The sequence below is a fragment of the Labrus bergylta genome, chromosome 5 (genome assembly GCF_963930695.1).
Source record: "Labrus bergylta chromosome 5, fLabBer1.1, whole genome shotgun sequence".
NCBI lineage: Eukaryota > Metazoa > Chordata > Actinopteri > Labriformes > Labridae > Labrus > Labrus bergylta.
The window spans coordinates 17,390,440-17,403,451 of record NC_089199.1 but is presented as its reverse complement, the minus strand read 5'-3'; the positions used below and the strand labels follow the sequence as shown (position 1 = coordinate 17,403,451).

At 39.6% G+C, this 13,012-nt stretch overlaps 1 protein-coding gene across 1 annotated transcript in view; it reads left to right on the top strand.

Annotated features, from left to right (window-relative positions):
* Positions 1–13,012, top strand: part of loxl2a (lysyl oxidase-like 2a) — a 29,590-nt gene that overhangs the window by 5,155 nt on the left and 11,423 nt on the right. Inside the window, exons 3-5 of the mRNA XM_020633826.3 lie at positions 647–822; positions 9,397–9,605; positions 12,101–12,317. Of these exons, the coding sequence (XP_020489482.2) occupies positions 647–822; positions 9,397–9,605; positions 12,101–12,317 (602 nt within the window). The remainder of the gene's footprint in view (positions 1–646; positions 823–9,396; positions 9,606–12,100; positions 12,318–13,012) is intronic.

Sequence of the window (13,012 nt, the reverse complement as noted above, 5' to 3'; positions counted from 1 at the left end):
AGACCATTAAGACCAAGCTGGTTCTTACTTGGATTCAGCTCCTGAAGTCTTGGGGTAATGATCTGTCTGCCAAGAGGAAACAACGTGACCAAATGACACGCAGTTACTTCCTTGGTATGATCAAGATGTTGTTCAGGAACGTGTTGAGACTGTCCCAATGATGAGCAGCCTGTTGGTTGTTACCATGGCGACAAAGAGGATTACACAAAACTTCCCATGTCAACCAAGTTCCCTTATAAGGGAAACCTCAGCTCTGCAAGTCCCAAGAATTTTATTTAATTGTCTGATAAATCAACATATTAGACCACAGTGAGAAAATCAGGGCATACATAAAAAAAAGTAGAAGTCCTGCCATCCAAAAAGTAGAAAACAACACGGATCTAGGGTTGAAACTACAGTATATTGATTATTTAAATGTATGTTATTCTTTCTAGTTCAATTTGGTAAACAAGGTGATGTTCCTTTTATTAAAAAAATAATCAGAAAAAACCCAATATGGCCACATATAAACCTCATGCTAATCTCCTTCATCCACTCTAACTGAACTAAATAATGCAAAACAAACTCCTCACTGGATGTGCTTCAAAGAAAATCTGCATCTCTGCGTATTGCCATTTTCACATATCTTCATCTCTTGCCATTTCAGGCCACATCTGGCTCGACAACGTGCATTGCACTGGTGGAGAGAAGAGCCTGGCTCAGTGTGAGTCTAACGGCTTTGGAGTGTCTGACTGCAAGCATTCAGAGGATGTCGGAGTGGTGTGCACGCGGAAGCGCATTCCTGGCTTCAAGTTCATTCGGAACCAGGCCAACAACGATGAGGTATGTAAAGTTCTCATAAAGAAAGTCACTCTCAAATAAACCTGCACACCGTAAACTATGGATTATAGGCTTTTATACTTAAACTAATGTAAACACCCAGGGTGGGATCGCTTGATCACATAATTAATAACACTCCAGTAGCAACCGCACCTGGTTCAAGTAGACACGTGTAACTCAAACAGATGTTAGGAACAATAAAAGAGGAAGAAAGGATAGGCTTAGGATGAAGGAAGGAACTTATCAGGGTGCAGACATTGCTCCGAGGCTAAGCAGTTAAAAGTGTTTTCTTTAAATCCTTCCAACTTTCCAGACTGAGCCAGACAGATCAGAGGACTGAATTTAATGTCTGTCTGATTTTCTGTAATTATTAAGAGGAGCATTGTAAAATAAATCATAGAATCACATTTTTGATTAAATCAATTACTTTCACACCCCTGCTCTAGATCTGGCTCTCATAAATTAGATACTGATCAAGACTCAGCTGCAGCAGCCGTTTTTCAAATCTATCCATGAGTCTTTGTTAAAAGTTCTTAGTTATTTCTAGCATGTTTCAAAGGAGGGGTTTGCTAAATCAGGTTGCTACAGCTAAGCCTATAAGGACTTTTTTTTTTTTAAATTGATTGCTTGTAAACATTGTGGCAGTCGATTCAAATCAGTTGCTAACCACGTCAACGGGTGGTTCCTGTAGCTTCATTAGCTGTAACATGCTACTACTGTAAAAGGACAGTTTCAGGGTGCTTAATTATATAGCAAACTTAGTTAAAGTTAAAGTTATTTATGTTTGAAATTCATTCACACTACCGTGTTAATCGGTCAGATCATAAATTACAGTGACCAGTTGTTTCGTAATTCAAGGTATATTGTGCAGTACATGATACAATACAATTTAAAATATGATTGCCCGTGTTTTAGGCAATTAAGCTAACTAATTAGCTAGAGAAAAAACAGTTTAAACTTGATATTCAAATAAATGTCTTGTAACATTTTATCCCAATTGACTTATTAGTATGCCTGCAAACTGTCCTTGGTAATGTATAAACCTGAACATCAAGCCAGTGGAATAGTTATCCTATAAAGTTTGCACTAATGACTTTACCAGGCTTCTATTAGTCTAACTCGGCCCACACTAGACCCCCACTCTGCCGCCGGGGAGATTTTGGAGATGACTCAGTGAGAGGGAAGACCATCCTGTCTTGCTGCAGAGAACGCCTTTGTACCGGATGGAAAGTCAGTGTGGGTTTGTGGACGTGACTGAGTGACTGGAGAAAGGGAGGGAAGGGAGAACAGGGCTATTATTCAGGCTGTCAGAGAGCAAGATATTTAAACACACTCCCATGAGTGGTTTACCTATTAAAACCAGACAGAAAGAGATGAAGCAACATTTCTTTGGAAGCTAACAATACTGGATGTTTTAACACCATGACTGCATTCATACCAAACAGGCGTCACATGGATTTCAGATTTGTGTTGTCTTAATTGAATCCAGTAAAAAACATAGGCTCTGCTCTTGTAATAAGGGTTAAACTCCCACCAGCCTTCTAATATGAACAAGCAAAGCACTCTTTCTCATGCCTTGATGTGTCAGGAAGAAAAAAGAAGATTGGAGAAGACAGGAGAAGTTTTAATCATGAACTACTGAACCCATATTCACAACTTTCTTTAGTTTACAGTCATGTCAGCAGCACCCTCTTGTTCCCTATTGGTCTTGTGTATTTAGTGTCTCAGGGGTGTTAAGTCCCCCACCCTGTAAATATTTCCACAGTCTGGTAAAAGCCATTTAAGTCGCAGGGGAGAGGAACGGTAAAGGTGCAGCTACACCTCTTTAACCATGCTTGAGCTGACGTCAGCAAGGGGCAGCACTGTTCCTTTAATCTGTTTACTCGCAGCATGAATCGACATTTTGTATTTGCATTCTGGGACGTTAACACCCTCTCTGAGTGAGCACTACTGTCCAAGTAAAGGTCAGTGCTAAAAATGTTGAGCAACTATTTTTTTTTACTTAAATGAGAATCCTCTTAACTTGAACATGATTAAATGTATATGTTTGAAATATGACACGTTCAGCTCAACAACACATTATATCTACTTTAGGCTGTTCTATAATCGCTGATGTTCATGTTGATATGATTTAAGTGAATATCCTGAATACGAGTGACAGAATTTGGAGTGTCAGCTATTTCTTCTTGTATCAATGAGCAGTAACTTTATATAAAGATGGACAACTTCATCTCCTCCCATTGTAAAAAAAAAAAAAAATGAAACCAAATATCCCTTGCGACACCATCCCTATCTTGCACTGGTGGCATCATTTGGCCTGTCAGAGTCTGCGCAGTAGTAATTGTCTGGTTGAGCTGCACCATTGACATCCTGCAGTTTAACAAAACACACATTAACCTACAGATAAAACAGCAGAAATGCCTCAAGTTGGTACAGTTGACAGCAGAAGGCATTCTTGAAGCAGACATTCATGGCTATGTAAAGTTGAATGGCTCTTGTGTTGTGTTTGTTACATTTTCTTTTGATGTTCCTCCTCTACTCTGCTAATCCAGAGCACAAAGCTGTGAACATGATGTAATAAAAATGTTTTTAAGCATTAAATAGAAAATTGATACTTATCTTCTGAAAAGAACTAACTTTAACGACAGATACCACGTATGAGAAATGTTTATTCAACGTGTATTTTAGCATTGCATTCAGCCAGTAGGAGGAGCTCCAAATGTGTTTGGCTTCACTTTCGGGGAGCTTTCATCTCATCCATCTTTTTATACAATCTATGGTGTTGAGTACTTTTTCTATACTGTGAGGCAGGATAATTCTTAAGCTCACAAAGTTACAATTATTTTGTTTTTGTGAGGGAGACATCATGAGAATACTTTGCAGTATATGTGAATTTGAGAAGATAGAAGTTCAGCTTTGACCACAAATGATATGTCTACTGAAAGCACCAGTCTGTCATTAATAAAAAACATCTGCTTCTCCTGCCAAGAGGTGCAACTAAGGACATGAGCCCCAAATGTCATCAGGGCATCAGCTTCACAAAATATAAAGAGACTTTTGCCGCAGTAATCCTGAGTGTCTTTTGCAGTCATTTCAAGCTCCTTTCAGAGCTAGCTTCTGACCTCTTTAACCTTCGTCTTGTCTAAGCAAAAGCAGTCTGCTACTGACCCCTTCTCTGAAGATAAAAGCCACGCCTCTCAACATTTCAGCCTCTGTCTCTGAGAGTTACGAGAACATTCATTCCATTACAACAGTCCTCTCTGAAATCTGTTATATTGGAAACAATAATGGGAAGTTTTGCTTCTTTATATCTTTTCTTGAATCTAACCAGTTTCTTTATTGTTCAGCCTGTGTGTGTTAGTGTCAGATGGAGGCGATTATAACAGATGCAGTCTGTGAGTCAGTAGTTCTGGGAGATTACATTCAACAGCAGAACCAAACACTATGAAGCCAGGAAACTTTGTTTATCATCTGCTAGGGACTCTGCCATGTCTCATTGGGATTCACGTGTTAATGGCATGCTGCACGTGCCATCAGTGCCCACAGGATGATTTTTTCATACAACCCTTTAATTAGAAGATGCCTGAAGTTTAATGCTGTATATGTGAGATGTTTATGAGAGAGGGGGACGTGTTATTTAAGGATAGTTACATTTTTATTAGGAGTCATCCCAGGCCGTCTCACTCTGTGGGTTTTCCTAAAAAGCTGTCATGTAAATACATAGTCTCAGATGGAACTGTCACACAGGTAAGCATGAATCCCTCTTATTTGAAACCTTTTGTTCGACTTTTAAAATAAAGTTCATCAGCTTGCGGAAGCTCTTGAAGATTTAAAGTGTAAATCCATCTCCTATGGAAGGAGGAAGTTGTGAAAAAGATTGAGCCCCCAAAAGCAGCTGCAAGTTGCCCAACACTTGGCGTGTCAACTTCACCCAAACACTTAGATCCAGATTCAACACAAAGACGTCAGACGCCAGTTGTGATAACAGAATGCAGCAGTTAAAAGCCTTTCCATTCTTTACACTTCCACACAGGGCAAAGGTCACACTTCTCCATTAGACGCAACAGTTTCTTCTTACAAGACGTCAGCTCTTCACATTCACTCCTGAACAACGAAAGGAAACCCGAGCCAAAGGTGGATTTTGCCTCCAACATGATGTATGTGTGAGGCTTGTGAGGAGGAGAGGGAGTGAGGGGAGATTGGGTTGATGCAATCTGGAGGAGGAGCCAGTTTTTGTCCTGTGAATTAAGTAGCCGACAGATTCACCACATGTTCAACAGCTGGATCGCACTGTGGCCTCAGATCTCCTTTTGGGTGCTGAGTGCCCAAATTCCAGACTTAAATCATACATACCTGAAATGTATGATTAACCATCTGCACATTGTTCTAACGGATGTGCATTAAACATGTGCTCTGGGACTTATGTTTCAGATATTACATAATAAGACCATTTGAATGTAAGATTTACTTTGAAACAGTGTCTAAGAGAGAAATGTTACTTTAATGCAGTTGGCGCCTGGTTTATTGGAGATGCATTAATTATAACCTGCAGTCCACAGTAAATTGTACAGTTATTTTATGTAAAGATAGACATAGGGATAGCTATAGGGGCTTATGTAGCAGGGTATGTCTCCCAGTTTGCCATCACAGTGACACAATGTCTTTAAATACCTGTGTTTGGATCAGTAGCTGTTCAAATTGAACTTCTAAGATAACACTTTTTTTGGTTAGCTGGGGCTTAGCTACTTCTATTCATGAAGCTTATTGTTGCTTTAACATTTTCTGTTCAGTGTTATATTGAAGGGATAATCGTTGACCAAGAATACAAATGATCTGTCATTACAATCTATTGAACTATTAATTCGAACACGTTAGGTCACTTTGAAGGCACACCGATCTTTTGAAATAAGGCTACTACACATCTATTTATGAATTAAAAGTTAATTAAATTAGGGCACTGGTTGGCTTAGTTGGTGAACGGAGGCTGTGAGCCCTCCAAGCAGGTTTGAGTTTGACCCATGGTTTCTTTCTCCATATGTCATTCCCCACTCTGTCTCTGGTTTCCTACTCTCCACTGCCTGATCAAATAAAGGCATAGACGCCCAAAAATAAATCTTTAAAATTAAGTAAATAAGTTATTATACTACAGTAATAATTTTGCATTCTAAGTAATTTTTACATGCAGTATGGCTTTTTATAATACAGTCAGTTGTAGGTGTGTGTATTTACACATCTGGTCTAGTCTAATGTTAATAAAGAGTCTTTACCTTTTCATTTCCATGATTGGTGCACTATGCTAGCTGATAGGTATTCCAGATGCAAAACACACAGACACACACACAAACACACACACACACACCCGTTCTCATTCACTTCAGGCAAACGTGGGGCCAGTGAGGCAGAGAGATTGGGATGGAGCAGATGTGAAAGTCATTTCAAAGAGCCTCGCTGTTCTCCTGCTTTTCATCTAAACTGTGGAGTGATTATCATTCATACGAACATGTTGTGTAGGGTGGAGAAGGGGTAGGTGGGTGTGTGGGTGGGTTGGGGCACGTGCAGATAAACGTGCGGCACGACTGGGAGGCTGAATAAAGCAGAAGAAATGCACAGTAGTGGAAGCATTAGTCAGACACTGGCTAGACCACAGGCTCATGTTCACACAACTAATGAGTGAGAGGACCCAGTCTGAAAAAGAAGTCTGATCTCCAGTTGGAAACAGTTCAGTAATGGTCACTTCACACTCTGTGAAAAGAGCTAAACGGAGGAGGATTCCTATTTTTGTAAGTCACCACAAGTCTAAGAATGTGGGACTTTATTTACTTAATAATGACAACATTTATTTAAATAAATAAGTCATGAGTAGTGTGTTTAGTGTGGGTTAGGGTTTTCCTTCATTCATTATTTCCGACACAGCCAGTCATGCTGAAGTCATCCAACTTCACATTTTTCATGTGAAATATTGGCTTCTTAGGCTTTTTACAACATATAAAGAGAAATGTCTATGAGCTCATAGAAATGTCCAGGTAGCCTTAGCTTACCTCGGCTCAGCTTTAACAAAAAACCCCAAAAGAAAACAGCTAACATGGCCACAAATGTTTACTTTATTTCTTTTTCTTTTTTTTTTTACAAATAAGATGTGATGATAAAAGAACATCACACATGCTGGTTGAAGGATTGTGTCACCTTTGAATGACCCCAGCTACCTGTGTGTCCCTTCATAGTCTTTATGCTATGCTAATTAGAGGCATGTGGTTGCTTCATAATTACTATGCAAATATAGAAGTTAGATTAACAATCCTGTGATGTAGCCTAACTCTTGCCAAGAAGGCAAAATATTTTTTTTCCCCTCTCAGAACTTGTAGTACTGTTTTTTGTAACATCATGAATGTATGTTCTTTAGGCTGTACAGTAACTTTCCATTATTTTTCCATAAATAGAGCTAAAAAAGTGACCAGTGTATAGAACTGGGCCCCTGCCAAGCAGGATTATGCTGAATGTATGTCTGGTGGTCTGGGTTTGTGGAAGGGGGAAATGTCTGGACTGATCCCAGCTGTGGATGTGTTAGTCCTCTCCCTTTAGCTCTCACACGTTCAGACGGCCAGTTTCCTCCATCTGAGCCAAGTGTAACACTGGTCAGACACATCTCCGTCCCCCATTTCAAACTCATCCCGTGCCCTTTTTCCTGTTTTTTTTAATTTTTTTTTTATGGTCACACCTGACTGCACTTTGATTTCTCACGTTTTTCTTTTGGATTCATGTTTTTTATAAGTCTAGCCAACTATGTTAGGATATTCAAGTTTTTCTAATTGTTTCTTTGAAGTTATGTGTCTAGTTTACTTTGAGATTTGTATATTGATATTATCTACGTTATTTTCATCTCGTTTTTGTATTCAAGCAAAAAACAAAAACAAATGACGAAGATTGTTGAGGTTATAAGTTGAGAACACGAGATCCCTGATCACGGTCACGTCTCCTCACCCTCGCCTCCTGCTAAGCACAGACGGAAAACACTCTGTCATGCTATGGCCTGCAGGAATCTGTTCATGAAAGAGTGGTTTTTACCCGCTCTAACCGCTGCGGTCAGTAGGAGGACGGGGGTCACTGTAGAAACAGTCTGACTTAGTCTTGGCTCCGCCTGTGCAGCAAGCTTTGGGGTATAGAAACCCTGAAGCCTTGAACATTCCCTCAGGCTGACGCCACCTCAGGAAACCACCCTGTGAGTGAACGTTTAATATTTCTGCCTGGATGTCCTTTTTTTTTTTTTTTAAGCTGGCTGTGTCAGCAGTTACATACCACGGAGAAGCTTAGAGTTTTGGCTCTTTTTGGCACCCATGGTGCAACCTCACACCCAGCCAGGAACAAACTATATAAGCTCGGGAGGGAGATAAACAATAGCAGGGTTATGAGGTAGTTGTTTTCCCATAAAGCCATGGGGGTCATAGGTTACCATTCCTTATTGACTGAGGAGTCTTCAAGACACGTGATATCCTAAAAACTGTGGCTTTGAGACCCCCGGTCTTGCCAACAGCCCTTTATAGTAGACTGTGGACCACCCACAAACACTCACCTGACCTCTGTCACCAGCTTCTGTCTGAAATATCTTCTTTCACGATCAGAATTTCAGCGACAACATTTTCTCTTTCTAAATTCTAAAATAAGTGCAAGTCTTCCAAATCTTCCAAGTTATCCCAGCTCCCCTCTCTGACATATTCAGTCTTGATATCTTTTAAACATCCGTGTTAGAAAAATAGTAACAAATCTCTTTTTGTGCTTTAGGGGCTCACTTCAGCTTTTCAGTGTACTTATAAACAAAACTAAAATACATTGACATGTTTCACAACATATAAGCACAATATTTGGTAACTTTTCACAAGGAAAAGCCAGAAGCAACAAAAATGGTGGAAAAATTCTAGACATTCATGCAAGCCTTCAAATGTTCAGCAGATAGGATCTGCAGATTATTTCACTTTTCTTTGTGCACATGTGCAAACTGTACAACCCCTTTAAGACCAAAGTGTGTTTTTTTCCCTGAAACTTATTAGCATTCCTTCACAACACAAACCCCATTTATGACTCATAGGCTGTACTTTATTTCCAATAAATCAAGTGGAACAGTCAACGCCAAGTGCAAAGAAAACTACATCCTGTCAGTGACATTCCTGTCTTTTAGACAGATCGTTCTTCATTTGAGAGCATGTTTACTGATTATATAACAATGTTTGTAAAGCAGTGCCTTTCTGTCAGTGTGGTTTATGGAAAGTTGAGCCTATCTGTGCACGTTTATGGAAACATGAGTTAGAGGGAAATGAATGAATCACCAAATGTATTATAACTCATCCTGCAGCTGTGTCCAACTAAATAGAAACTCAGCTGTAGAAAGAGATTTGGCCAATGGTTGACTGATGCGTTTCCTGATTCTGTGAATAAAAATGAAAGTACCTCTGAAAAATTGAATTCAACTCTAATGTTTTGAAGTCTTTGTGCACTGCACGTATCTCCAGATATTCTAAAGGTTTCTTTCTGTACATGATCTTTAAAGCTGAATGATGAAATATTTTCTCTGCTGTGCTTTCTCAGAGCCTGACGGTGCAGGTGGAGGATGTGAGGATCAGGGCCACTTACTCCCACAGGAAAAGGATTCCCATCACGGACGGCTTCTTGGAGGTGAAAGACGGAGGCAAGTGGAGACAGATCTGTAACGAGGGCTGGACGGAGAAGAACAGCAGGGTCGTCTGTGGCATGCACGGCTTCCCCATGGAGAAACGCTTGAACACCCGACCCTACAAGTGAGTAATGGTAACAGCAACAGTAAGGTTTAAATGTGGCCTATTAGATATAATGAAATTCTACACAAGTTAAACTTTTACATACAAATTAGCTTTTGGTTGAGTAAATTACAGTTTAGGTAATAGGAAAATAGTAGTGCTACATAAACAATGAATCATTTCAAGTTTTGACCTGTTAACGACATAGTCCACAGAGTCCTCTAGTACACTTTTGTGTAAAAATGTCATTTGTTTTATGGTACATTTTTTAGCTGTTGCTTTTTAGTTTGAGTGTGTTTGGGACTGTTTTGTCGAAAACAAACTGACACTGGTCATCACTCAACCCTCCATCCACTCTGCACACTGAGATTAAACAGACATGAGCTGGAGATTCTTGACAAGCAGCCAAACACAGCCAGAGGAAGTTTTAGAGGCTGAAGGATGGCTCTTTCTGGGAAACGACTGAGCGCAGATCACTGTGAAACAGTGGCTTTTTTGGCCTCATCGGATTGTTTCCCTCTGAGCACCAGTGTTAACACGCTGTCCTTCTTAAATGTCATAACTATGTAGCCTAAGACAAAGCCAACTGTTTCCTAGAACACTATATGTTTAATCTACTCACATGGGTGGTGAAGTCTAAAAAAAAACAGACTCTGACTGCACATTAGATCAACCATGCAGAAAAAGCTCCTGTTCTTGTAACAGCAGAAAGACAAAGACATGTTCCTTCCTTTTAAACGGCTGAGTCTGAAATATTAACTCAATTCATTTCTAGAAAGAAATGTGGCTACCTGGCGTACAAAAAGAACATCCCTTGGTTGTAGATATGCAACTTAGTTATTTTTTAATCAAAATTTAACTATCAATAAATTGTTTAGTTTTTAATATGTCAAAAATGGGTGATGCTCATCATAATTTGTAAAGCCAAAGGAACCTCCTCAAATCTGCTTATTTTGTCCTACAAACCTCCTAAACCCAAATGTGCTTCTTTGACTATCATAAATGACATAGAGACTCTTTATATCTGAGAATCTTCAACCAGAATCTTGTTTTTAAATTTTTACGCTTGAAAAATGGTTCAAGAACTTATTCATCAATCTTCAGCTAATTGATTAATTGGAGCTCTGCTGGTTCAGAGAGGTATACTCTATTAATCAGTTTATTTTAGTTCAATAGGGTAAGGGTCCAGTCCTTTTTTTTATCTTCTGGAGCCGCTAACAATCCACAGTCAAAGTCAACCAGAGAGCCATCAGAATTTAGCTGCAAACATTTTAGCAACAGGGTAATCATGCAGGACGTGGCTGCACAATCATCTTTAATGTTTTGGGCTTTTCGCAGGATGAAAATGAAGACTAAGAAGCTGACTTTGATTAAAATGTTCCTGATTTTATAGCTATGGGAGACATGAGCTCATCTGAATTAGTGCAAATAATACATGTGGTAGCATTTGAACAAAGGGAAGTATCAGATGCTTTGCACCAGCAGAGAACACTTTTTTGTTGTTTTTTGTTTTTCTAATTTGAAAGCATGTGATGTTGCTATGGTCCTACATGGTTTATTGTTTTACCCCGGAGAAAGATCTTATTGAATCTCTAATCTGCAGATCAGTCTTTTTACTTAACTACTAACAACAGTCCAACTAAATTAAAAATTCTTAATCAGACACATCATCTCAATTTCACCCACACAAACTTGTTCATGTTTTCAAAACATCTCAGAGCTACATTCTGTTTTCAGCATCTAGATAAGCTGCATGAAGGGCTATAAATGAAGCTCATGCTGGTTTCATTTCATGGTCTGCTTCTTCTGAGGCCCCAACCAGCTTCAAGACCCACTGTTATTGGGGTCTTCAATGACCCCGAGTTGATGACTTCCATTCAAGTATGGAGGTCACGGGGATGTTAAGGTATTCTCACAACAATTAACCCCATTGTGCTTCACAGAATAGGATGGACATTGTTCCTCACACTTTATGGCAAAACGTCTCTCTTCCAATAAAACAGCTGCTTCATTTTTAGGTGCAGTGTGAGAAAGAATGGTCAAATATTTGATGTGCTCTTTCTTTCACATTGAAGAAACAATATCGCAGGTCTGACGCACTGACATGCTGGAAACCATTGCTTTTAGATTTTTGACAGTGTCTTTCTTTGCCGTTGTGCAGAGTGCTCTTCAAACTGTCTCGACATCTGGAAAAAGTGCAATAAAACTTAAGTGTTAGATATCAAAGTCTTCCACCTGTACTTGAACACACCAAAGGGAACATTTCAAAATAACATATGCTGCTGAAACTCCATGCCACGAAGACAAAACATAAGGTAATAGAGAAGGATCAAGGTGATTCATGTCCACTGTGTTGGATTTTCTCTCTTAAGCAAGTTTCCAGTCAGCAGGTTTTGGCTTGAACATACACATACACAAATTTCTTGTCGTTCATTAACCCTTTCAACATGCTATGTATTACGGTGTGACAGTGACAAGCTAAAAGTGAAACCTGTATTTGTATTCCTCCTTCTCAGATTGCTGGCCAAGCGTCGTAAGAAGAACTACTGGGGTTTCTCTGTAAAATGCACAGGCAACGAGGCCGACCTCTCTGATTGTAAGCTTGGCCCGGAGATAGAGCTGAAGGGGAACCTCACCTGTGAGCACGGCATGCCTGTAGTGGTCAGCTGTGTGCCCGGACGTGCCTTTGCTCCCAGCGTCAGCGCCGGCTTCAGCAAGGCCTACAGGGTGGAGGTGGGTTAGATTATGCACACTTAGGGTTAGCGATTTTTTTTTTCACGGAGAGAAAGTCACTTGTACTTGAAACTTTGTGTGTGGTGTTTGGATAAACAATTGTTTAGTGGTCATGTTCAGGGATGTAGGTTTAGGTGAATGATTTTCATTGGATATTGGGGATTTTGTTAGACTGAACAGAACCAGATGCATGAAAGAGTGTTTTATATCAGAAGAAGACAATCTGTTATCCTTTTAAGATTATTTCCATTTCAAGTGTTACCTTTAGTTTGTTGAACAACAACAAACTAAAAACTCTTCAACAGGCTGAGAAACACTTTTATGGTGCCATATGGATGATGTTAGTTCCACACAGTGCAGATGTTTCACTTCTCGAATACCTTTTTGTAGCATAGCTCTGAGTGTGTTCAAATGAAAAAGCTGCTATTGATTCCAAAGGGCTCATTTTAATCTCCAAATCAAAGTCTGTTTTCTGTTCTGACATGCTGCTACATCATTTAACAAAGGACGTGATGTAGCAACATCTTCTTTAAGGTGGACACAGACGTGAGTCAGTATGAAACATTTTCCTATAATTAATGTAGATTTGAGTCCAGTGCTGGATTACAACATTGCCTGCGTATTAACAAAAGGGCTCTGTAGACAAACAGCTGGAAACATTTGATTGGATGAATGCTAAACATTTGTCATAAAGT